The sequence below is a fragment of the Tamandua tetradactyla genome, chromosome 9 (assembly GCF_023851605.1).
Source record: "Tamandua tetradactyla isolate mTamTet1 chromosome 9, mTamTet1.pri, whole genome shotgun sequence".
Taxonomy (NCBI): domain Eukaryota; kingdom Metazoa; phylum Chordata; class Mammalia; order Pilosa; family Myrmecophagidae; genus Tamandua; species Tamandua tetradactyla.
In genome coordinates this window covers 33,468,094-33,491,779 of record NC_135335.1, presented here as the reverse complement: position 1 = coordinate 33,491,779, position 23,686 = coordinate 33,468,094, and the positions used below count along the sequence as shown (strand labels likewise).

Genomic DNA, 23,686 nt, shown 5'->3' with positions numbered 1-23,686 from the left:
GGTATTGGACTCCCTGGACAGTATCCAAAGTCACAAACCAGCTGGGGCCCACATTTAGGGAAGGAAAGGGAAGAAAGAGGGGAGAAGGGAAGAACAGAAGGAGATGTAGCCGCCGAAGAGAAGAGAGGATTGAAGAGCCAGCATCTCAGTCTCTACTTCGTTTCTTGCAGCCTCGGAGTGAACTTGCATTCAGGCAAATTATTTACCTAAGAATCAAAATAGTTTTCTGACATTTTGACATAATTGGGAGCCCGGCGACATTCAGATACCGTTGCCAAACTCAAAAACCTGTTACAGAAAAGGGGACCAGAGGTGTTTCCCTTTTTAACTTTAAAATCCTTTTGTACTATTTGAAAAAAATTTTTTTTTTACCACGTACATGTATTACTTTAATCATTTTTTTTAAATTTAAAATGATTTTTTAAAAATAGAGTAAAGAGTGCATCACAGTGGAACACGAAATGAAACATCCACTTTGGGGACAGGTCATCCAGTTGAGTTCCCAAGCCCCACCCAGGTCGGTGCGCTTCCTTCTGCAGTCCTCATCCGATCTCTGGCCTTGTGACTCCACCTAGAAGGCACCCACCGTGACCTTGAAGCTGTCCTTGAGGCTTCCACAACTCCGGGCAAATGCTCTCCACTCCCGGGAGTTGGGGTGGGGTGGGGAAGACCCACAAACCCAAGAGGAAGGAAGTCAGCAAAATTAAGTTAATTTACAAAATCAGGGTTAAAACAAACAAAAAAAAACAACCGAGATGATACCCCCGGCGCGTGTGCGTGACCACGGAAAGGGAGGGCGCCCTCCCCCACCCCACCCCCTCCCCGGGACGCAGGGAGAGATCAGAGCTCGGGGTGGGGCAGGAGTGCGGGTGGGGGTGGGGCCATCAGAGCGGCTTTTTACAGGGCGAAGGCCGTGAAGAAGATGTGCATCTTGGCCAGGAAGGTGGTGACCGAGCCCTGCCGCCAGAGCTTCATTTCCACGTCCAGGGCGAAGTCCCTCGGCTCGCGCACGGGCCGCTGCAGGAAGACCACGCCGGTGTAGGCGTTGAGCCGGCGCGTGCCAAAGTAGCCCTCCTCGTTGCCCTTGACGATGGCCAGGGCGATGGAGTCCGTGGCGTAGGCCGGCGCCGGGCCGATGCGGAAGATGTGCGCGGGTACCTGGAGGTTGGTCTGGAAGCTGAGCTGGTAGTGCGTGATGCGCGCCGGCGAGCTCTGGCACTCCATGAAGTCATGGCACGTGGTGCGCTCGCACTTCCTGCGGGGGACACGGGGGGAGGGCGTGCGGCTCAGCTGGGGCCCGGGTGGAGTGGGGTGGGGCTCGCCCAACGCCCGGGGTCCCCGCCCTGCCCAGCACCGCCCATCCCCTGTAGGTGGTACAGGCCCACGGGGCCTCAGAGCACGGGTTCAGGAGGGGCTTGGCCAGGGTTCAAAGGCCAGTTCTAATGCTGACCAACAGGTAGATTGGGGGAAGTCACGTCCTCTCTCTTGGCCTCAGTGTCCTCATCTGGAAGATGGGGGAATAACCGCCTTGTGGTTTCAGTAGGAGGATGAGGCAAGTTTATGAACATGCAGTGCCTGGTATGGTTTGATAGCTCTGATTTATCTATGTGCGCTTACCTACCCTTTTCCCTTGCACCCACCCATTCAACCACCCATCTGTCCACTGACCCATTCATCCATCCCCCCCCATCCATTTAACCATCCATTCATCCATCCACCCAGCCATCCAACCACCCATTCATCCATCCATCCTTCCCAACTACTTTCCTTCCTTCCTCCCTTCCTTCCATCCAACCACCCATTTACCTGTCTGCCTTCTTTTGTTCCCTGCTTTCCTCCCTCCTTCCTTCTATTCACCCAACCTTCATTCTGGCCTTCCTTCCCTCATCCCTTCCTACCATCTATCCATGTAGTCTCCATTCCTTCCTTCCACGCAAACATCCATCTATCCTTCTTTCCAACCTTTCTTCATTCCTACCTACCTTTCTTCTAACCACCCACCCATCCACCCATTCATCCCTCCATCCTCCCCTCCTTCTGTCTATCCATCCATCCATTCACCTTCCGCCCATCCTCCATTCTGACCCACCTCCCTCCCGCCCTCACATCGTCCTGCTCACCCAGCCAACCCACCACCTTCCTTCTCACTTGCCTTCACTTTTATCACCTTTCCTTCCCCTTTTATTTGCACACTGCCCTGGCAGTTTTTATTGATTTAATTATTTTTATATTGTTTCTTTCATCATTGACTCTCCTTTTGAGCCATTTCCCTTCCAGATCTGGTGGCAGCTTCTTGAGTACCAGGCCGAGGGCCCACGTGGGGCTCGGATCACACCCACTCCGGCTGGAAGCCTCAAGGCACAGCTGTGAGATATGCTTGGGGAACCCCCGCCAACCCCCCCAGGGTGGCCTCAGCTTCCTAAGCACACACAGCAACAGTTTTCAGTCTTTTGGCCTTGGAGCCACTGTCCTCTCCATTACTCAATCACTGACAAAAAAAACACAACTACTTGGCTTCCAAAAGGGGACCCGGCTCAGGTACTCACGGGACCAGGAGATGGTCCAGAGCAGAGTCCCCAAACTGGTGAGCCACAGGACTCACATTACATGGGGCCAAAGGAAGGATGGCGACACAACAAGTAGCCTTCATCAGGCACATACTACATGCCACGCGCTGTGCTCAGCATCCCACATGCATTTACTCATTCCACCCTCCTGCCACCTTTGGAGTGGTGCCATTATCATGCTCATGTGACAGATGAGGCCACTGAGACCCACGCAGGCAAAGTCACATGCCCAGGGTCACATGCACCGTCACCTAAACATCCCAAGACACATCCACAGGGATGCTGATGGAGCAGCATCTGTTATAGTGAAAAACGGCACCCCACCCCACCTGCCAGGCAGGGCACCAGCGACACAATCCTCCTGGGAAATGCCATGTGACCGGGAGGAACTATGCAGCCTGCATGTGTGAAGTTTAAAAAGCAATCTGCGGAAAAAGTGAGCCCACCCTGCTGCATGGATGAAGCTGGGTGGGGGGGTTAGTCTTGGAGAAGAGCAGATATGAGCAGTTCTGCAAGTTACCGGAGAGGCAGGGGACACTGACTTTTGCTCTGGATGCTTCTGTCATTTGGACTTTTTTATAAGCAAGTGTTGCTTTAGCCGTTTAAACAATTTAGATCTGGTAAGGCACTTTACAAAATAAAATAACAGCAGCGAAACGAGGGCTATTCCAGTAAGAACATAAGTGCTTTACGACACGCTTCAAAAAGGGCAGGAAATAGAGCTAAATGGCAAGCACCATAGGTCACGGGGTCCCGCTCACTGGCATCTGAGTCTCTGTGACATTCCCTCCCAGAGAGCCTTGCGCAGGGCCGGGCCGTAGGAACGGACAGTAAGTCACTTCTGAGACTAGCTCATGTCATTCAAAGGACCGGAGCGTCCATCCTTGACCTCCGTTGCGGGCGGCTCGCTCGTGAGACGCCACCCTGTGATCAGCCCTGGGGAGTGGCCCACGTGGTGAGGAACCGAGGCCTCCCGCCTGCACCCCGGGGGGGAGCAGGGGCGTCCTGCCACCCTGGTCAAGTCTTCAGATGCCTACAGTCCTGGCCGAAGGGCCGACAGCCACCTCAAGCCAGCCCCTGGAGCAGAACTGCCCTGCTCAGCTGCTCCCAAATTCCTCACCCTCAAACTATGTAAGATGATAAATGTTTGCTGCTTTAAGCTGCTAAGTGTTGAGAAAAATTGTTGCATGGCAATTGACGACTGGTATGTTATCATTTTGTGTGAAAGAGGGAGAGAGACAGAGAGGTGTGAAGGGGAAGGGGGAGGGAGAAAGAGAGAGAAGGAGGTGGAGGGAGAGGGAGGCAAGGGAGTGAGACAGGAGAGAGAGGGAAAGGGGGAGGGAGAGAGGAAGAAAGAGGGAAGGAGAGAGAGAAAAGGGGAGGGAATCAAAGAAAGGAGAGAGAGAGATTGAGGTTTTCTAGGAGCCTTGTTCTTTGTTCTCTGTATTTTGAACTTTCTGCAAGGCACTTTTATTTGCTTCTGGTAAAAAACAACAAAAAAACAGGCAGCCGGGGCTAAGGGGAGTGGGAGGGGATCCAGACTGGGGCTGCCCACCCCTGGGCCTCTGCCCTGGGCAGCCGAGGAGCCGAGCAGGGTGCCTGGGTGCAAGGCGGGGAGGGGGGCACTCACGTTTCGGAGACTCGGATGTAGTTTGGAGGACACTCGAAGCGCAGGCAGCGGAAGCCCCCTTGGATGTTATGGCAGGTCTCGGCCTCGGAGCAGTTGTGGGTGCCCAGGGCACACTCATCCAGGTCTGGGGGCAGCAGGGGAGGGGGCGAAGTGAGGGACCCGCATGGCCGGGGCACCCCAGCCAGGACCACCCCACCTCACACGCCAGGGACGGGGCACTCTGTCTTGATTTTGAGACTCCGAGTTCATGCGCCACCCTGCAGCCCACACATGGGACCCTGTACCCAGAAGCCAGGGCCTTGAAACTGTGAGCCACCAAGTATCACCCTTACGTCCTGTGAGCACTTTCCACCCTCCTCGAATAAAAGCCCCAGGCCCTTCCATGGATGCCAGGCCCTACCTCTGAGTCTTCTCCCATTCTGCATGGGCTGCAGACCCCCCAGGCGCCTCTGAGCAGCCCCAACACCCACCCTTATTCCCACCCCAGGGGTCTGCACGTGCATTGCCTCTGCTGGAACTTTCCCCACATCTTCGCACTGTGGCTCCTCCTCTTCCACGCCTCATCTCGTCACTCCCTCCCCGAGAGGCCCTCACCAGTCACGCTGCCCATCACCCCCATCCCATCCCTTCCTGTGAGCTCCACACTAGCCGTCACAATTGGGAACACACCTGAGCTATTGTGTGTGTGTCTGCTCTGTTTCCAGCCTCCCCTTCTCAACACGAGCTGCAGGCCAGCCGGGGACTGGGTCTCGCTCGTTCCCCTGGTGGCCCCAGCGCCCAGCGGATTTTGGCTCAGGGCATAGCGTAGGTATTGCAGGATGGAAGCCCAAGGCCCGTCACGTGTAAATGCAGTTTCCAAGGTGCACACGACTATGAAGGGCCCCCTTGGATTGCACAGACATGCTCAGGCTGCACGCACACAGAGAAACCAGGGTGTGCAAAGACCCACAGACACACAGGGCAGCCACACGGAGATGCTCAAGCATGGCACACAGGCACGTGGACAGACACAGGCATGGGGACACACGTGGACACGCAGGCATCAGGACACAAAAGCATGTGGACACTCGAATGCAGACACATGGACATGGGCACAGGCGCACAAGCATACAGACACATGGATATGGGGGCACACGGACATGCGGACGCAGATACACGGGCACACAGGCACATGGACACACAGACACATGGACCCAAAGACAGCCCATTCTGAACACTGAAACACACACACACACACACACTCATATGCAGGGAGATATACAGAAAGCGTGTGTGAGCCAGCAGGTTAAGCTGCCATCCTCTTTAAGACAGAAGAGCAAATAAGTGGATCCGAGAGACCCCTTTTGGGACACATCCACTGCTCAGCTCAGACAGGGCAGCCTCAGGAGACCCCATGTGCTGGGGTGGGGTTAGCAGGCAGGTCTGTTGAGGGCAGGGGAGGGACCCACACAGAGACCCCCAGTCTGCCCTGGGGCAATTCTCCACACTGACCCTCTATGGGGAGCCTCCCTCATCTAATCCCCAGAGGAGGAAACTGGGGCTCACAGAGGGGATGAGCCTTGCTCAGAGCTACACAGTGGTCGGCCAGACAGCCGAGGCTGACGCCCAAATCCAGGATCCAATCATCGTGCCGAGCTGATTCCCAACAATAACGACGGCAATACACATGACAGAAATAATAACAGCTCCCCTGTACCTGCGGTTTAGTACAAGATGAACAGGGGGTGTTTGAGGTACTCACTTAATACTCCCGACACCCTCCCCGGGACACTGGCTCTGCTGTGCCCAGGGTCACAAGGCCGCACAGCAGGGGCAGAGACGGGCACCTGAGCTCTGCAGCCCACTCCAAACCCAGGCAGTTGGCAGCCACGCTCAATGGGCTCGTTAATGGGTCACCTCTCCAGACCTCAGTTTCCTCCTCTGTAAAATGGGTTGAGATCCTCATTTCCCTGGGGGAGGTGTGAAGGCAGGTGGGGGGAAACCCAGCAAGAGGCCCGCACAGGGTGGGGTCCAGGATGGGCGGGGGCACCGTCCTGCTGGTGAATCAGCTGCATCCCCACGAAGGGAGGGCCGTCTCCTATCTCTCAACCTGTGCCCCGGGCCGCCAGCTCCGCTGAGCAGGAAGTCTGACCCCTGGAGCCTGGGCATGGAGGTAGGCATGCGGTGGGCAGGAACGGGGTGGGAGCTGGCTGCCCGTCCCCATCAGGCACCAATGGGGCCGAGAAAGGGAAGGGGTGGCGGCTGCAGCCTGGACCCACTGAGCTTTGCAACCCAGGGGCCTCGCTCAGCCTCCATTCTCTTGGAGCACTCTGCACGAGGATGTATATCGGGGAAACGTCATCTCGGCTTTATCGACTAATGGCAAGGCATCTGTCGCAGCTCAGATGTGCAGAAATAGGGACAAAGCAAAAATACAAAACAAAAAAAACACCCAGAAACAGAAGGTTCCAAGGGCTTTTGAAAGACCTGAGCATGTCATTATAAGACTAACAGTAATTGCCAAAAGCTACCCCTTATCAAGTAGCATACCGGGAAGGGCTTTGCACTATAAAAGCAGAGTTCAAAATTACTTTCAGTAAAGTCTTAATTAATATTGTATTTTGCATGTTGTATGTATAAATACGTATGTACGTAATATACACTTAAAAATACATATGCATATATATATATGTAGATACATACGTATATTCACAGCCACATAAAAACCAGAAAGAGATGCATCTACATGTTAGCAGTAGCTGCCGCTCAGTTCAGTTACATGGTCACATGTTCAATGAGCACCAGCCATGTGCTGGGTACCCCTTTTGGGGCTGGTGAACCCCAAGGCACGGCCTCTACTTTCATGGAATGGATATTCCAGGGAGATGATGGCTGAGTCTGAAGTTCTTAATACTTCCTTGTCTTTTTTTTTTAATCCTAGAGGGGCAGGATACTAGCGTGAGTGAGTATCCGGAACATTGTTTTTCCCTCTGGTCACCCTCCCATCCGGCCAATGGGGCGGAGAGACCCCACTGTTAGCCTGAGTCGGAACAAGGCCCGAGAGAGCAAAGAGGGCAAGCGCTCAGCTTTGTGCATCAGAGACCACAGGCGTAGGTCCGGACAGAGTGACCTGGGAAGTGGCTGTGACGAGCTTCTCCTGCTCTGGCCCTTTGCACCGACAGGTAACAGAGGGGGCTGAGAAACAGCCGACTCCAGGCAAAGGAGGCAGACACAGGGCGGAAGTGAGCATAAGCTGCATGCAGGGGGCAGACGGTGGGGGCAGGGGGCACCAGGGCCAGACGGAGGCCCCCAAGCACCCCTTCCAGTGGGGGATCAGGCGTACAGATGGCCAGATACAGAGAGGGCACCGGAGACCGGGGGCTCTCTCCGCTGGGCAGCACAGGTGCAGCCCGATGAACACAGTCCAGCCCAGCGCAGGCCTGGGGACAGCAGGGGCTCAGCGAGGGACTGTCCTGAGAGCGGACGCACTTTTAGCCAGAAGCACCTCTAAGAATAGAAATCACTTCAGTGTCTGGGTGAGTTTTTCTGGAAGTGGCTGCACTTGTGTCCTCCTCCTGGGGTCAAGTGAGGATGTCGGGGTCAAAAATGAAGTCACGTTTCTAGAAACATAAAGTCTCGTTCTCCTGCACCGCTGAGCTCAAGGCAGGTAAAATCCTTACCTTTCACAGAGTCCACACAGATTTTTTTTTTTTAATTAAAAAAGCAGAGAGTGGGCTCTGCAGCCAAGGAGAACCAGGCCAGCTTCTGACAGCCCCAAGAAGCCCTCCCTATTGGTGACTGACGTGCTCAGGGCTTTTTAGTTAAAAACTTTATTTTACACCAGTCTACAGAAAGAAACACTGTCACATCGAGACTGAGTATGCACACTCAGCCTAGAAGAGGGCCTGCCAGCACACAGGGCACCCTGCCTTGCCCCGTGTCCTTGAGCTCGACAAAACTGATTTCAGGACCCATTTGTGGGTAGCAAGCACCAGCCTGGACAGCACTGGTTTAATTCTGTACTTTTCTGGGTGCTAATTCTGACCCCTGGTCTCCCGGGTCTTCTCCTGCCTTTTAAGACCACTCTGAGACGCTGAGTGCTCCTTGGGAGACTGCGTGTCCCTCCTGCGTCCCCCTCCTGCGTCCTGCCCAGGTGGATCTGAGGCCCTGGGTCGCATTTAATGAGACTTCCCCTGATGGCTTACCAGGCCCAGAAATCAGAGGTCTCAGTAAACACTGATGGAACTGAACTTAAAATCATGGAATCTGTGGGTTTGAAGTCACATTAAATGTCCGAGAATCTGGTCCCCATCCAGAGCAAGAATCTCCTCTATTATTATTAAAATCCTGTCTATTGCAAATTTAATAGGTGCCCAGACCCCCCACTTGCATGACCCCAGTGATGGGGAGCTCACTACCTCTTGTGCTACCCTTTCTATTCCTACACAGCTCCAACTGGAAGAATGCCTTTCTGCATGCAATGCTTCCTTGTGACCCTCCTTGCCACTACCCTGTGTCCACAGACCCACCTGCTCCCTTGTCACTGGATACCACAGAGACATGGGGACAGAGAATGGATCCTTTGAGGCTGCTCTTTTCACAGGCTCTTCACAGGGCAGGTCTCTTGCCTTTTTGAGAGCCACACACAGTATCCCTATCCTTATGCCAGGGCAGGACCCAGGCCTGGAAAATTCCAAGCAGCAGAAAGACTGTCACGTTCCTCATTCCAGGCATAGACCTTGGTTAATGAGGCCACTGGGTGGCACTGACCATTGTAAGCTTATGCCCTTGGCGTGTGAGCTCCAAGCTTAAAGCAGACTCTGCACGAGGACCTGGTGGGGTAGGGACCCCTGGCTCACCCTTGCAGGACCTCCCGTTGGCCGTCATGGTGTAGCCCTGCTCCGGGCACGCACACTGGTAGCTCCCTGGAATATTGAGGCAACGGAAGGTACAGAGGATCCCGGCGCCCTGCTTGCACTCGTCGATGTCTGCCAGAGAGAGGCATGGCCTTCATGAACCCTGACCTCCCCCACAAGGGCCCCCACCACTGATGCTCATTCTATTCCTTGTGCAGCCCAGCCCTCACTTACATGTCCCCAGTGACGGGGAGCTCACTCCCTCTTGTGAGGGCCATCTTACAGATGAGGACAGTAAGATAAGGGGAAGAGAGGTGCCCAAGGCCACACTGCAAAACGAGACTCTTATTCCAGTGCTCACTCCCTGGAGTTGCTCCATGATGGCAACTATCAGCTGAGGGAGCACAGGTGCCAGTTAGGGGCCTGGGCACTCTCATATATGCTATTCAATTGACTCTGCTATGCCCTTGCAGTCAGGATCATTATTCCTATTTTACAGAGGAGGAGCCTGAGGTTCAGAGTGGGGAAATGATTTGCTCAAGGTCATATAGCCAGGAAATAGCAGGGCTGAGGGCTATGTGTGTATTCTCAGGACTCTCTGGGAACCTGGAACCTGGGGGAAACCTAAGGAAGAGGGCTTCCTCTCTGGGGGACCCCAGGCAGAGGAAAAGTACCTCTGCAGGTGTGCCCATCCTCGGCCAGCTGGTAGCCTTGGCGGCAGTAGCACTGGTAGGAGCCATAGATGTTGGCACACTCCTGGCTGCAGCGCTGGGCCTCACATTCATTCACATCTGCAAGGAGACCAGCGGTCATGGCAGGGCCTGCCCAGCCCCGGGCCACCTGCCTTGGTACTGGGCCACACACCCCAGGGATGAGGGCTAAGGGCCCCAGGACTTGCCTCAAGCCTCACCTTGAATGACCAGTAAATCCGGCCTCTCCTTGGGGTGAATGGGGAAACTGAGGCCCAGAAGGGACCAGGGACCCACCCAGGACGTGTGGCTAAGGCAGAGGCATAGTAGGGGCTTGCTGGTAGACCCCAGACCCACTGCCTGAGGGAGGCAGACAGAGACCCGTTCAGATGCCCTAGGTGGGGAGCCAGACGCTGGCACAACTGGGGGCCCCAAGCCTGGGCACAGGTGCCTCGTGGTGGCATCACCAGGATGCTAATGAGGACTCCCTCAAGAGCTGGGGCCTCATTTGTCTGCCCTGACCCCAGGTCTTGCACTGTATTGCAGGGAGTGGGAGAAGTGTACCAAAGGGACGAGAGAGGGAACCGATGCAAGGCTTAAATGGAACACCTACTGGACTGGCAGGCGGGGACTTGTCTTTCATTCATTCATTCATTCATACAACAAAGAGTGACTGAGCACCTACAAGGTACCAGGCCTGGGCTGGGAGGACGTAACTGTGAGCCAGACGGAAAGAGGTCCCCACCTTGCAGAACGGACATCCGTTGGGTAGGGGTAGGCGAAGGTGCTAGACTCATGAACTAAATAACCAGTATGCTAGAAGGTGGCAAGTACTACAGAAAAAAACTGAAGTTGAGAAGGGGGATAGGGAGTGTGTCAGAGCCGGATGCAATTTTAAATAAGGTCATCAGGGAAGAAGTCAGTAAGAGGGGAGGAGCCACGTGGTTATCTAGGTGAAGGGGGTTTCCTGCAGGGTCCAAGGCTCAGGGGTGGCAGGGGGTCTGGGGCGTTCGAGGAACAGTGAAGGGGGCCGGGGTGGTGCCTCAGAGGGAGCCAGGGAGAGAGGGATGAGCTGTAGGTACGTCCTCGGGACCCGGCAACACACGTGGTATTCACGAAAAATGGTGGAATGAATGAATGGCTATCTCCTCTACTGGTCTCGAAGCTTGGTGGAGGTCAGGGGCTACACTGGATTCATCCCTGAATCTCTAATGCCCAGCCGGTGTAAGGGCTAAGGAATGAATTAATGATGCCATGAGCGTACAGCAGTGCCTGGAAGGCGAGGCCTCCACCCCGCAGCTCTCAGCACACAGCTTCTTTCGCATGGAGGAGGTCCTCACACATGCTTATCGTGTGAATGAATGAATGAGTGAGTGAATGAATGGGTGAGTGAATGAATGAATGAACAGACCGACATTTGTCCCAGCTTTGAGGAGCCCATCTCAAATGGCGTCTAACAAAACCCAGGATGGCCCCACTCCTGGACAGGTCAGACGCATGGGAGGTTATAGTTAGCTCTTCTTCCAGGCCGGGGTACTGGGTGGGGGTCTGCAGGCTCACCTCACCAAGAAGAAAGTGAAGAGACAGCCTCTGGGCTGGGAAGGGGCCAGGAAGGTTGGCACCAGGTAAATGGGGCCAGAGCCCCCACGTCCCCTTCCCTCATCCCTTTGCCATTTACTGACCAGCTCGTCCCCCTCCACACCAGTTCCTGCTGGACCTGGCCTGACCATGCAGGGAATGTATGTGGGAACAGCATGACAGGCCCTCTTATACGCCCGCTCCATCGGCCACGGGTGCATCCCACACAGAAGGGAACAGAGACCTCCAAGTAGTAGCCTGGCAGCCAGGTCCAGCCTGTGGACATGCCTGGTTTAACGTGCATCTTAATCCATCAGCAAAGCAGAGACCAAGAGATTTTACAAAAATATTTAGATTTCTGGCTTCCCCAGAGAACCAGGGAGATGGAGCCAACCTGGGCCTGCAATGCCATCCGCGGGGGTTGGCCGCCAGGCTCTCCAGTTTGCCACGGTCCCTTCACTGAACCTCAGGGCACCGTAACCTGCAGCCTGGAACATGAACGCCACCCTGAGGGGCAGAGGGCTTGGCCGTGGCAGTCCCTGACTGCAAAAAGCTTCTGTTTGGGGGTGCAGGTGACACAGAGACCATCTCCTCCAGTCTGATGAGGCAGCTAGTGTCCTTAGCACTTGGAAGGAAACTCAAAGGAAGAGACAGCCGTATCTGCTTAGACCAGGGAGGGTTTGGACAGGGAGAGGAGGAGAGACTGACACTGTGCAGGTGGTGGGGGCAGGAGTGGGGCAGGGGGCAGGTATGACAGGGGTGGGTGCTGGTGAGCATCTGGGGAGGGTGCCAGGCTTCTTGTGGGGAGGGTGTACCATGGTGCCGTCTGCCGCAGGGTGGAGCCAGGCTGGGGTGGGGTCAGAGGTTGGGGATCAGAGGTTGGGTCAGAGAGGCACCTTCGCAATGCTTGCCGTCGGCAGCCAGCCGGAATCCCGAGGCGCAGGAGCAGCGGTAGGAGCCCAGCGTGTTCTCGCACGTGTGTTGGCACAGGCGGCCCGGGGCACTCCAGCACTCGTTCACGTCTGTGGGTGGGTAGCAAGCGTGGGTGGGTGGAGGGGCCCAGAGCCAGCTCCTGCCACCCCCCCAGGCACCACAGGCTACAGAGGGGGTTGGATGGGGGAGAGGTACCCAGAGGGAAAGACAGGGAGAGGTGGAGACAGGAAGAGGGAGAGGCAGAGACAGAGCAGGAGAGAGAATTAGAGAAACAGAAAGACAGTCATTGGAGCAGGGAAAGGGAAAGGGACACAGAGCAAGAGGCAAGAAAAGTGGGTGATAGAGAGAACCAGAGTGATGGAGGTAGGAAGGAGAAATTCAGGCACAGACAGAGGGACAGAAGGACAGACAGCAAAGGTCAAGAAAAGAGGATGACAGAGGCAAAGAAACAGAGGGTCCAGGTGGACAAGGGGCAGCTAGAGGCAGAAACAGAGGGAAAGACAGACAGCAAGAAGCAAGAAAAGAGGGCAGTAGGGACAGTGACTGAGAGAAGCAGGGAACAGTGGCAGCCAGACAAGAAGGCAGGGCACCGCTCAGATAGTGGGGGGTGCTAGTGGTCACCTGGGCTGGGGGTGGGAAGGCAGAAGGGGAATAGAGGGGAGGGCCTGGCCTGGCCCAGGGGTTACGAGGGTTCCCCAGCAGCCTGCCCCACAACATACCAATGCAGGCCCGGCCAAAGGCATCACGCTGAAAACCAGCTTTGCAGTCACAGCGGTAGGAGCCAGGGAGGTTGTGGCATATCTGGGCCTCGCCACAGCGGTGCACACCCGTCTCACACTCGTTGACATCTGACAGTGGAAGGAGAGGAGGGCTCCACTGAAGCCGAGGGCTCTCCTTCCACCCAGGCCTCCCCCTGAGGCATGGGGACACAGCAGGCCTGAGGCCAGCACAGGTGGGACAGGAGGCCTTACCCACACACTTGGTCCCATCCTCACTGGCGTGGTAGCCTCGGCCACAGATGAGAGGGTTCCTCTGGCAAGTGTAGGAGCCCACCGTGTTGACGCAGCTGAAACCCGGCTTGCAGGGCTCGGGCAGGGACGTGCACTCGTTGATATCTGTGGAGGTGGGGCTGGGTCACGGGGATCATGGTGCAGCCCCTGGGCCCAGGACTGCCTGGAGAGGTGGCCAGTCCAGAGACCTAGGGCAGACCCTGGTCAAGGCTGCTGGGCCAGACTGTCCCACACCTGTCTCCCCAGTACCTGAGCAGCTCAGCTTCCCAGAACCCCAAATGCCTGCCTGCCAAACTACTTCCTACAGCCTCCTAACATCTACCCAGATGGAGAAGTCAGAGGCAGAGGGGAAATAGAGGCTGGGCTCTATGATGATTAGAGCAAGTCACTGCCCTCCTCTGGTATCTCCCGTCACTACCCACCCTATCCAGCCTTAAATCCAAATGCTTTCCCACAGCCCACAGGGCCCCTGTGGACCTATGTGGCCTTATCATACCATTATCCCCTCAAAGACCATCCCACGATGCCCAGGCACAGTCCTACCACAGGGCCTTTGCACATGCCATTCCTCTTCCCTAGATCACTGACATGCTCTCTCACTTCCTTGTGTCCCTGCCCAAACATCACCTCTTCAGGCAGGCCTTCCCAGGACCATCTAGCAGAGGCCCCTCCTCTTTTTAAGTTTTGTTATTTATCAAAGCACCTGTGAGTCCTGCTTCTTTTCTACATTTTTTCATTTGGATATTCAATCTCTCCCCCTCCAACATGTCTTGTGAAATGCCTATGGCTTCTCCATACCTAGAACCCTGGGACACAGTAGAGACATAGGAGGTGTTGCTTATGGACAAAGCACTGAGGAGCTGGCTGAAGTTGGGGAGACCCTGCCCCACCTTGCTCTGACCTTGGCTTGGGAGGGGTGGTGGTCCCTGCCCCTGGGTGGGCAGCAATCTGGGAAGGCCAGGCCTCCCGGCTTCAGGACCACAGCATCAAAGAAGGAGCCGAAGGGGGGCGAGGAGAGCCTGGGACCTCAGACCCATTGGGGGACGACAGCTAGGCCGGCATCTCATTAAACTGCAAGTCTCAGCCCAACCGTGGAGTGTGCAATCAACCCAGAAGGTCTCAACCAGCATCCTTTGAAAGCAGATCATTTTGGTGTAGCTCACACACAGTAAGAGTAAAGGTGAGCAGCGTTTTGTGAAATCTGGGTTCCAGGTAGGTGTGGGTGTGCATGTGTGCCCAGGTATAGATGTACACATGTGCATGTGGGCATCAGGTCATGATAGAAAATATAGCTCCTATTGTGTGAGCTCACACTATAAAATATTGTTCTTACTCTGGTTGAGTTAAGTGATACCTAATATACACTTATGGAATCCAACTGCACTGTTGGGAAATTAATCGTGTTCCCCCATAAAGACACGTTGAAGTGTTAATCTGTGTTCCCGTGGGTGTGAGTCCATCTGCAAATCTTAAAGATGTTATCAGATAAGATGAGGCCAAAGTGATTCAGGGCAGGCCTTACTCCAATACGATGAAGTCTTTATAAGCAAAGGAAATTGGGCTCAACAGGAGCTGGAAGTCAGAAGAAGCCAGAAGATGAGGCAGCCATGAGATGGAAGCAGAGATACAAGCCAAGAAGCCCCAAGCATGGCGGTGTGATGGTGTGAAGGTGTCTATACCCCAAAAAAGATCATGTTCATAAATCTAATCCACTCCTCTGGGTGTGAACCCGTTAGAAGTAGTCTCTTTCTGGTGGGGAGAATCTTAACTGAAGCTGAGATGTGACCCGCTTCATTCAGGGTGGACCTTAATCTTCTTATTGGAGTCCTTTATAAGCGGATAAATGACGGAGAGAAGACACAGTAAAAAGCCCCAGAGAAGCTAAAAAAGAGAAACACACAGAGAAGCTGAGAGAGAAGCAGCTGAAGCTGGAAGCAACGAAACCTGGGAGAGGAGAGCAGGGAGAGGCCAGCACACATTGCCATGGGCCCTGCATGTGACAGAGGAGCTGAGGACGGCTGGGGAGCCAGTCTTTGGGGAGAAAGCATCACCTGTTGGTGCCTTGATTTGGACATTTTCACGGCCTCAGAACTGTAAGCTTGTAAGTTAATAAATCCCCATTTAAAACACCAGCCCATTTCTGGTATTTTATGCATTTTGTCAGCTTTAGCGAACTAAAACAGGCAGCAAGCCAGGACCGGAATGCTACAGACTCTGGGAGAAAGCATGACCTGACGAGCCCCTGCTATTGGACTTCTAGTCTTTGAAGTTGCTTAAGGCAACCGATTCGCAGCAGCCGCCTTGGCAAACGAAGACACCAGCAGATTGGTAAACTGAGGCCCCCAGAGGAGCAATGCAGCCAAGGTCAGACAGCTCACGGTAAGACGGGCAGCTACTGTTTGCAAGTGCCTCCAGGCTGCTGGACCATGGACAGGCCCATCTGCAGGTGAGGCTTGGAGAAGGAAGCAGCAGCACGCTAGGCCTACCTGATCTGCAAAGCACCCCCACCAGCCCCTTCAAGACACCATACCCCCGCCCCGCCAGGGCCCGGGTGGCCCCCACTCACCCACACAGTTGCCCTGGGGGTCCTGCAGGAAGCCCTCCATGCAGCGCTGCCGGGCCTGGCAGTAGAAGGAGCCCTTGGTGTTCTGGCAGGTGAAGCCTGCCTGGCAGGTGTGCGTGCCCAGCGTGCACTCGTCCACATCTGCACACAGAGGTCAGGCGTCAGGGCTAGGTGGGTGTGCCGGGGTCCGAGGACTCTCTGCCCCTCATGCCCTGGCTACCCTGCTCTCACGTCCCTAACCTCAGACCTGTGGCCCGAGACGGTCCTCAAGTTCCTTTAGCACACGGCATCCCCCCCGAGGCAAGGACAGTGGCCACGTTTACTGAGTCTTACCCTGACTCCAGGCACCTTTCTGAGCCTCAGGTGTATTCATTTAGTCCTCACAACAATGCTGGGCAGTGGGTGCTGTGCCCAGCCTCGTTTTACAAAGGGGGAAACTGAGGCACAGGCACGGTCACCCAGCTAGGGAGCATCGGGCTGGGACTCGAACTCAGGCGGTCTGGTTCCAGAGCCCAGGCCCTTAACTGAGCTCCACGCTGCCCAGAGGCAGGAGAAATGGGAATGAGTGCTCAAATCCCTGAAGCCACTTGTCAGGGATCCTGGGAGGTGGCCGTGAGAACAGTCGGGCAGGGAGCTGCTGTGGCTGGAGCTGCAAGATTGGGGGTCAGCTTCTGGCTCGTGCCCCTGCTGTGGGGCCCTGGGGGTGTCTCTCAGAGGCAAGACCAAAATATCCAGCTCATGCCAGACTCCCACAGTTGTAGCAGCTGCTATAATCATTTGGGGCCATGACAAGGGGGCGCCCCTCCCAGGGGTCAAGGAAGGTGATATGAGGGTGGGACGGCTGTAGGTCTGCAATGCATGTGCACGTGTGAGGGTGCGTGTGGGCGTGTGCACACGAGGGAGGTGACCCTGGGTCTGCAGTGCACGTGTGGGTTGTGACCCTGGATCTGCAGTGCGTGCGTGCAGTTGCGTGTGCAGGACTCATGCCTCCTAGCTCACTCCCAGCACATGGTGTGTGTTCCTCCAACCGCCCCTGGGCCACCTCCAGGCCACTCCCCGACCGGCCCATCCCAGGGTTCTGGACCATGAAGCACTCCTATAAGCTCACCTCTTTGGCGTCCTTCTGATGGATTCTTTTAGCTTTAAAAAAAAACTACTTCCCGTGGAGGTGGAAGAGAATCCAAACCGCTTCCATAATTGAACCTGCCAACTCTCTGTCCTCTCCTCCACGCTCCCAGGGACATTCGGTTCCAACCCCGTAGATCTGCTTTCTGGTTTCTGAACCTGCCAAGAGCGCCCCCACCTGCCACCCAAAGGGCTTTGCACCTGCCGTGCCCCCTGCCTGAAAGTTCCCTCTGCAGGTCTTACCCTCACTCGCATTTCAACTGACATGTCTCTGCAAGGGGCTTTCTTGGACTCCCACCTAACAGCAGCCGGCACACAGCTGCTCGCTCATCACGCACAGCTGCATCAGCTTCTGAGGCTCTGCTGGCCCCCGCCCCCTGATGTAAGCACCGTAAGCTCACCTGTGCCCTGCCTCCCCTCCCGCCACCATACCCCTGTCACCCAGAATCCTGCCAGGACACAGAAGCAGCTCAAGAAGCATTTGTTAGAAAGTGAAAACTTTCCAGGGAAAGGGACGGAAGTCCTCCCTTTGTGGGGGTTGGCCCCAGTGTACAAACAGGGAAACTGAGGCACGGCAAGGGGACTAACCGACACCCCAGATGCCCAGCAGGCAGCAGCAAAGCTAGGACCAGACTCTGGTCTCCCCCACTCAGACTCTGGTTCCACCCTCTGCGGGAAAGCAGGAGGCCCTCAACAGGCAGGGGGGTGGGGTGGGGGGCAGGATGGGGTACGGGGGCATCGGGGGAGGGGCGGGACTCCAGCTGACCCCTCCTTACCTTTGCACTCCCCATCCGTGAGGGTGTAGCCCAGATCACAGGTGACAGCCTTGTAGCACTGAAAGGAGCCTAATGTGTTCACACAGTGCTCGCCCCGGCTGCAGGTGTGCAGGTCAGTCACACACTCGTTGATGTCTGCGGGGAGAAGGGAGGCCACCAGGGTGGGGTGACATGTGCCAGGGGGCTCCGAGGGCAGGAGGGGCCCCTTGGGCCACCAGGAGGCAGGGACAGCCAGGCCCTGCCCTCAAGGCACCCACCATCCACGGAGAGCTTATCTATCTGTTCCTCCATTCATTCAACAAATATTTATTGAGCAGCTACTAGGGACCAGCTGTGGTTACTGAGATGACCATGAATGAGACAGAAACTCCTGCTCCTGTGGAGCTGACATTCAAGGACAGGAGACGCAATAAACAGATAAAACACGCGGAGAATATGGAAGGCAGCTGTGAGTCCTCTGGAGGGAAGGGTAAAGGAAAGGAGGAGGCGGAGGTGCAGGGGTGGGGAGTCCCATTGTAAGTAGGGTGTTGGGGGAAGGCTTAGAGAAGCCATTGCTTGAGTCAGGGTTTAAAAGAACTGAGAGCGGGCCACGCAGACACGAGGCAGAGGGATCATGGATGCAGGGGACCCCAGGAGGAAGCCTGCCAGCCCGCTCATGTTGCAGTGAGGAGGTGGGGGTGGTTGGGGTCGGGGAGAGAAGCAGAGAAGGTGCTATGAGGTGAGGCCTGACGAGGCAGGGCAGGGTGGGTGAGAAATCCGTGGCCAAGCTGAGGGCTGAGTTTTACCCTGAGGGAGGTGGGAGACACAGCAGAGGAGGGGAGTGGTCTTGTTTGTAGCAGGATTCTTGACTGAACATGGGGCCAATCGAGGGGGTGAGGGTGGAGGCGGGGAGGCCTGCAAGGGGGCTGTCAGGGTAATCCAGGCTCGGACACCTGCCTGGTCCGAGAGAGGAGGTGGGCCTCAGAGAGGTGGTCGGGTTCTGGAAATATCTGAAGTTGGAACCAGCCAGGGTTAGGGTTGAGATGGAAGAGAGGAGGATGTGAGAGAAAGAGGGAAGGCAGGGGAGGAGCTGGAGCCCACTGTGGCCACGTTGAGTCTGAGCCCCAAAGGGGCCCAGGTGGAGCTGTGCAGAGATGGCTGGAGGTATCTGTCTCTGAGTCCACAGAAGGGGCTGGATGGACAGTCATCCGGGAGAGGTGGCATGCAGATGGCATTAAAAGCCCAGCCTGGCTGAGATCACCTGGGGGAGAGGGCACCCAGAAGAGAGGCCAAAGACCTATGCCCAGGATACTCCAGGGACACGTTAGGATGGAGAGGAAGACGGCCAAGGAGCAAGACAAGGGGCATCAGAGAGGAAGAAAGAGAACCAGAGTTTGCAAACTCAAAATGTGCCCCGCAGGGGAGGTGCCTGCTCATTCACTCATTCATTTGGCATATGCAGGCCCCGCCCTCGAGGAGCTGCCAGTCTAATGGCAGGGACCAAGGAGGATGAAGGAGACAGGGCGGGGAGGCTGTAGCAAAATGCTGCAGTCTATGCGGGCTCAGGACAGAGACTCACATGCTCTGGGTTCCCCCCAGACTGTCAGAGTCACTGCTCAGAGGTGTGATGTTTAGCTGAGGCTACAAGGATGACCAGGGAACCGGATGGAAGGCAAAGGGCAGGGCTGTGGGGAAAGGCCCTTTCCAACCCAGCGATGAGTGAAATGCTGGTGTACACACTGGGCAGACCCCAGTTGGGTGGAGATAGGGGAGGAGGTAAAGGGAAAGTTTGAGGCCCATGGTTTCCAAGGAAGGCTTGGCTGGCCAAGATAAAGAATTCTGACTTATAGGCTCAATTCATCCAGGGACACACGTTCCCAGGATCCCAGGAATGTCACAGCCTAGTAAGAAGGCTGACAACAAGTAATCACAGCTACCATTAGTTGAGACTCACTACGGAATGGGCGGTTTATAGGAACTGGGCTTTTGCACCATCCCATGGTGCAGGGATGGCCAGCCCTCTCACAGGTGAGGAAATAAGGAAGCCCCCCAGGGATGTAAAGGGACCAAAGTCACACAGCCAACATGGGGCAGCAGCAAGAATGGAACCCAGAGCACCCAGCCCAGAGGCTGCACCCTTTCCCAGCTGCCCACGTGCTGCTGCAGGGATGGGCCCCAGAGCCCAAGACTGCTCCCCCCATATCTTCTCACAGGCCAGCCCACCTGGAGCACTTTTGCCAGGGGTCAAACACTGCCTTCAAAGCACAAGGCACACAAGGCAAATGGGGGTGTCCCCAGCAAGGTCACATGTCCGTTAGAGGACCTCTGGATTCGGCCAGAGGTCCTCTGGCCGAATTTGTCCCACTTTGGCTTGCATACCTCCAGTGACAGGGAGCTCACTACCTCTGCAGCCTACCTTGACATAACACATTTGCTGAATTATCACAATGATATCAAACACTAGCAAAAAAAAAGAACCACTAGTTTTACATGGATTAACTCATTTGATTCCCACAATGACCCCTTAGGGTAGGAGCTACTCTTAGCCCATCTCACAGATGAGTAAACTGAGGTGAGGCTCGAGAACTTAACTGACTTGCTTAAAGTTTTACAAATCAGAAAACGGTAGAACCAGGATTTAAACCCAGGCATTCTTCATGAGCCTGGGTGAAGAAAGAAAGAAAAAAAACAAAAAAACAAAAACCAAGTGAACAAATGAGCCACAGACACCCAGGGATGTTTGTGGGTGAACACATGATAGAAATGAGGAGCAGTTTGTGCTGTTGGACGATAAAGTGAACATAGAAGTGGGAGTGGAATGGAAAATTGATGAGAAGGTACTGATAAATCTGTGAAGGATATAATGCGGAGGGAAAGCAATGAAAGGGAGGGAGTGGGAGCTAATAAATTTTGCTGAATGGAATGTACCCATATGTTCGTTTCATCCCAGAACCCATTTTCCAGCTGGCTGGCGTGGGGGTGGAGGGTTCTTCTGACACAATGTCTTCTCCCCCCACACTGCAGGAGAGCTCTCGGGACATGCCCAGGAAGCCTGTACACCTGGGAGCCGGCGAGAGGGATGGGTGTCCTGGGGTGCGGGCGCTGGCAGGGTCAGCCTTCCCAGAACCACGCGCGCACACACGCACAGATGCAATTCCGGAAAGACAGCAGCCATCCTGCCCCATGGGCAAGCAGATCAGGAGGGACGCATGTTGTACCGACGCAGGGCAAACATGTCCATGGTGGCAGCTCCTGGGGCCCGTCTGACAGTGCCGAGGGTGACAAAGGGGGACATATTCAGGCTGTACGTGATCCACAAGCACAGAGGAGACAAACGGGGCTCCGGTCCACGTGCCCCAAACATGCTGCACCATTCCTTCCTACTTTTCCTCGAGCTGCTCCTTCTACGGACTGGCCTTCCCGCGCTTCCACTGTACCCAGGCTCAGAGAGACGGCAAATGCCACCTTCTCCAAAATGTGTGCGCCCGAGTCCCCAGTATTTGGGGTCCATCTTTCTGTCTGGGACCATGAACTCCAGGAGGACAGGGTTCTACGTTTTCTTGGTAACCATCAGATCTGCCAGCCACGTGAGAGCATCAGGGCCACCCACCCTCCTTGCTGCCCCCAGAGGTCTCCCAGAACCCCAGATCTCTGGCCCACATGGACATAAAGAGACAGGAAGGACAAGCTGTTACTGAGACCTGACCTCAGGCCATGCCCAGACCAGGAACTGGGTACAAGCACTCGCCCAGACCTCCCAGCACCCTACCTTGGCAGGTCCCCAGGTTAGAGGTGAGGAACTGAGGCTCTGAGAGGTCAGCTCAACTGTCCAAGGCAAACGAGCATCAAGCTGAGGTGCAAACCCAGATCCACCGGACTCCAGGGTCCATCCATTCATCTCCGGACATTGGCTATACCTAACAATAATCTGAGCCAGGCTTGTTATGGCCTCAGATGCTAAGCTCCCCTGTACCCTCATCCCAGAAGCCTCAGGACCACCCTCCAAAGGAGGGGTAATTGCCTCCTTGTGATAGATGAGCAAAATGAAGCAATGAGAAGGGAAGTCATTTTCCCAGGACCACCGAGCTACCAAGGGGCAGAGGCCCACTCTGAACCCAGGCCTCTCTGATGCCAGACCTCATGCAGACTATCCTGTTGCTTAACTTAGTGTCTGACCTCCCCATTCTCCTGCAGCCCAGACATGGTCAATGATGCAGTCAGGTCCCTCATCCTGTTAGAATCATCTGACCCTCAGGGTGGACAAGCGGGACAGGACACCACGACACAGAGGGCACAACACGGAGCGTAGGGAGGGTGCCGGCTGTGCTAAGCTCACATGCAAAGGGCCAGGCCCTTTAGCATGCGGCTGCCGTGCGGCATGGGGCGGCGTGGCGTGGTGCAGAACAGAGAGCCGTGATGGTGGGCGAGCAGGCAGGGGCTCTCGCTTACCCACGCACTTCCTGTGCACATTGAGGATAAAGCCCTCGGCACAGAGCACTGTGTGGTTGACACAGTAGAAGGATCCCAGGGTATTCACACAGAACTGCCGTCGGTTACAATCATGAACACCCAGCAGGCACTCGTCTCGGTCTAGGGTCAGCCGCGGGGAGGAAAAACAGAAGGGCTGTTAGAGGGATAGGGCCTGCCATGGAGCCTCTGGTGACAGATGGGGAAACTGAGGCCCAGAGAGGGGCAAGGACCTGCCCAGGGCCTCCTAGCCCATCAGTGCTGACACTGGACCTCAGACCCAAGTCACAGTTTGCAGAGCCACAGAATGTCAGGACTCCCTAAACCCACTGCTCCTACTGGAGAGATGGCAAGGAGGGACTCAGAGAGGGTGGGCGACCTGTCCAACATCACACAGTGGGGTGGGACCAGAGGATTCTCTGGACACGCCCCCACCCCCACTGGCAGCCAAGGGACCACACAGTAGCAGGGTTTGCATACTCAAGGGCATGGGGGGCAAGGCTGGCAGCATAAATGAGAAAAAGGGGTATTGGGATGGGGAACTCTGGAGCTGTGCCGTGTCAAAAGGAGGACCAGAGATGCACACTTGGCAAAGTTTCAAGAGAAACCCTATAATCTGGAACTGTCAAAAATTTCTCAAGTTCTTTGAGACTGGCAGCTTTTTAAACATGGTTGAGCCAACCAGGACCCCTTCTTCAGACCAGGCTGAGCTCAGAATGCAGGTTTGCAACCTCTGGTCTGGTTGCCCCAGTGTTTTCTTTGCAAGGATCTCTGCAGGTGAGGATGTGGAGGCCCGGGGACATGCAGGTGCTGGCTGGACCACACAGGCACAGAAAGCAGAGCTGCACCAAGCCTTCAGCTCCAGGGGCCTTACAAGGGCTGGTCCCCCCCCCCGAGGCCCACTGCCTGGCTGGGGCCCCTGTCTTGTCCCAGGACAGTTGAATTCCTCACATCTTCAGGGCCGTGGGCCAGTGATCACCCCAAGCCATCTGAGACAGAGGCCTGCCAGGTCCCCACCATGCTGTGTGACCCCTGGAAAAGTATCCCAGCTTCTCTGGTCACTTTGGGGGTGCTTTTCATCCCCATCAGAACCTCAGGAGGGTCTGGATATGAGATTTCAGCTGCTGGTAGGGATACAGGTCCTCTCCCTAGACAGACATGCCCCAGTTCCCCTGGACACCCACCAGGGCCATGTGCCCTAAACTGGGAAGTCTTGCCCAGACTCTCTGTCTGCTCTCAGCCTGTCCTGCCTCCAGAGACGAGGACATGGAGTCTCAAGACCTCTTAAGTTGGTCCTGGAGGTGTCAGATCAATGGCTCCCTTCTGCAGCCGCAGGTCCCAGCCCCCACTGACAGGAGGGGCAGGTCCCAGACAAGTTGCAGATCTATGTCCCCGGCTCCCAGGTGGAGTCTCTAGGGTAAAAGGGATATGCGTTGTGGACCCTCTCTGGGCCCTCTGTGAATGGTGGAGGCAGCTAAGCATCCCCAATATCCACTCTCCCCTTCTCTGCTCTCATAACAGAGCTGAGCACATG

At 55.5% G+C, this 23,686-nt stretch overlaps 1 protein-coding gene across 2 annotated transcripts in view; it reads right to left on the bottom strand.

Annotated features, from left to right (window-relative positions):
* Positions 1–380: 380 nt before the first annotated feature.
* The window catches only part of FBLN2 (fibulin 2), a 105,889-nt gene continuing 82,583 nt past the window's right edge, over positions 381–23,686 (bottom strand). The window contains exons 9-18 of one of the 2 annotated variants that reach the window (XM_077116416.1): positions 22,135–22,275; positions 17,707–17,841; positions 15,809–15,946; positions 13,204–13,347; positions 12,952–13,080; positions 12,196–12,321; positions 9,707–9,823; positions 9,036–9,164; positions 4,198–4,321; positions 381–1,255 (exon numbers count right to left, since the gene is read on the bottom strand). In XM_077116416.1, the coding sequence (XP_076972531.1) occupies positions 898–1,255; positions 4,198–4,321; positions 9,036–9,164; positions 9,707–9,823; positions 12,196–12,321; positions 12,952–13,080; positions 13,204–13,347; positions 15,809–15,946; positions 17,707–17,841; positions 22,135–22,275 (1,541 nt within the window). In that variant the 3' untranslated portion in view covers positions 381–897. The remainder of the gene's footprint in view (positions 1,256–4,197; positions 4,322–9,035; positions 9,165–9,706; positions 9,824–12,195; positions 12,322–12,951; positions 13,081–13,203; positions 13,348–15,808; positions 15,947–17,706; positions 17,842–22,134; positions 22,276–23,686) is intronic. The other variant, XM_077116417.1, reaches the window with a different exon arrangement.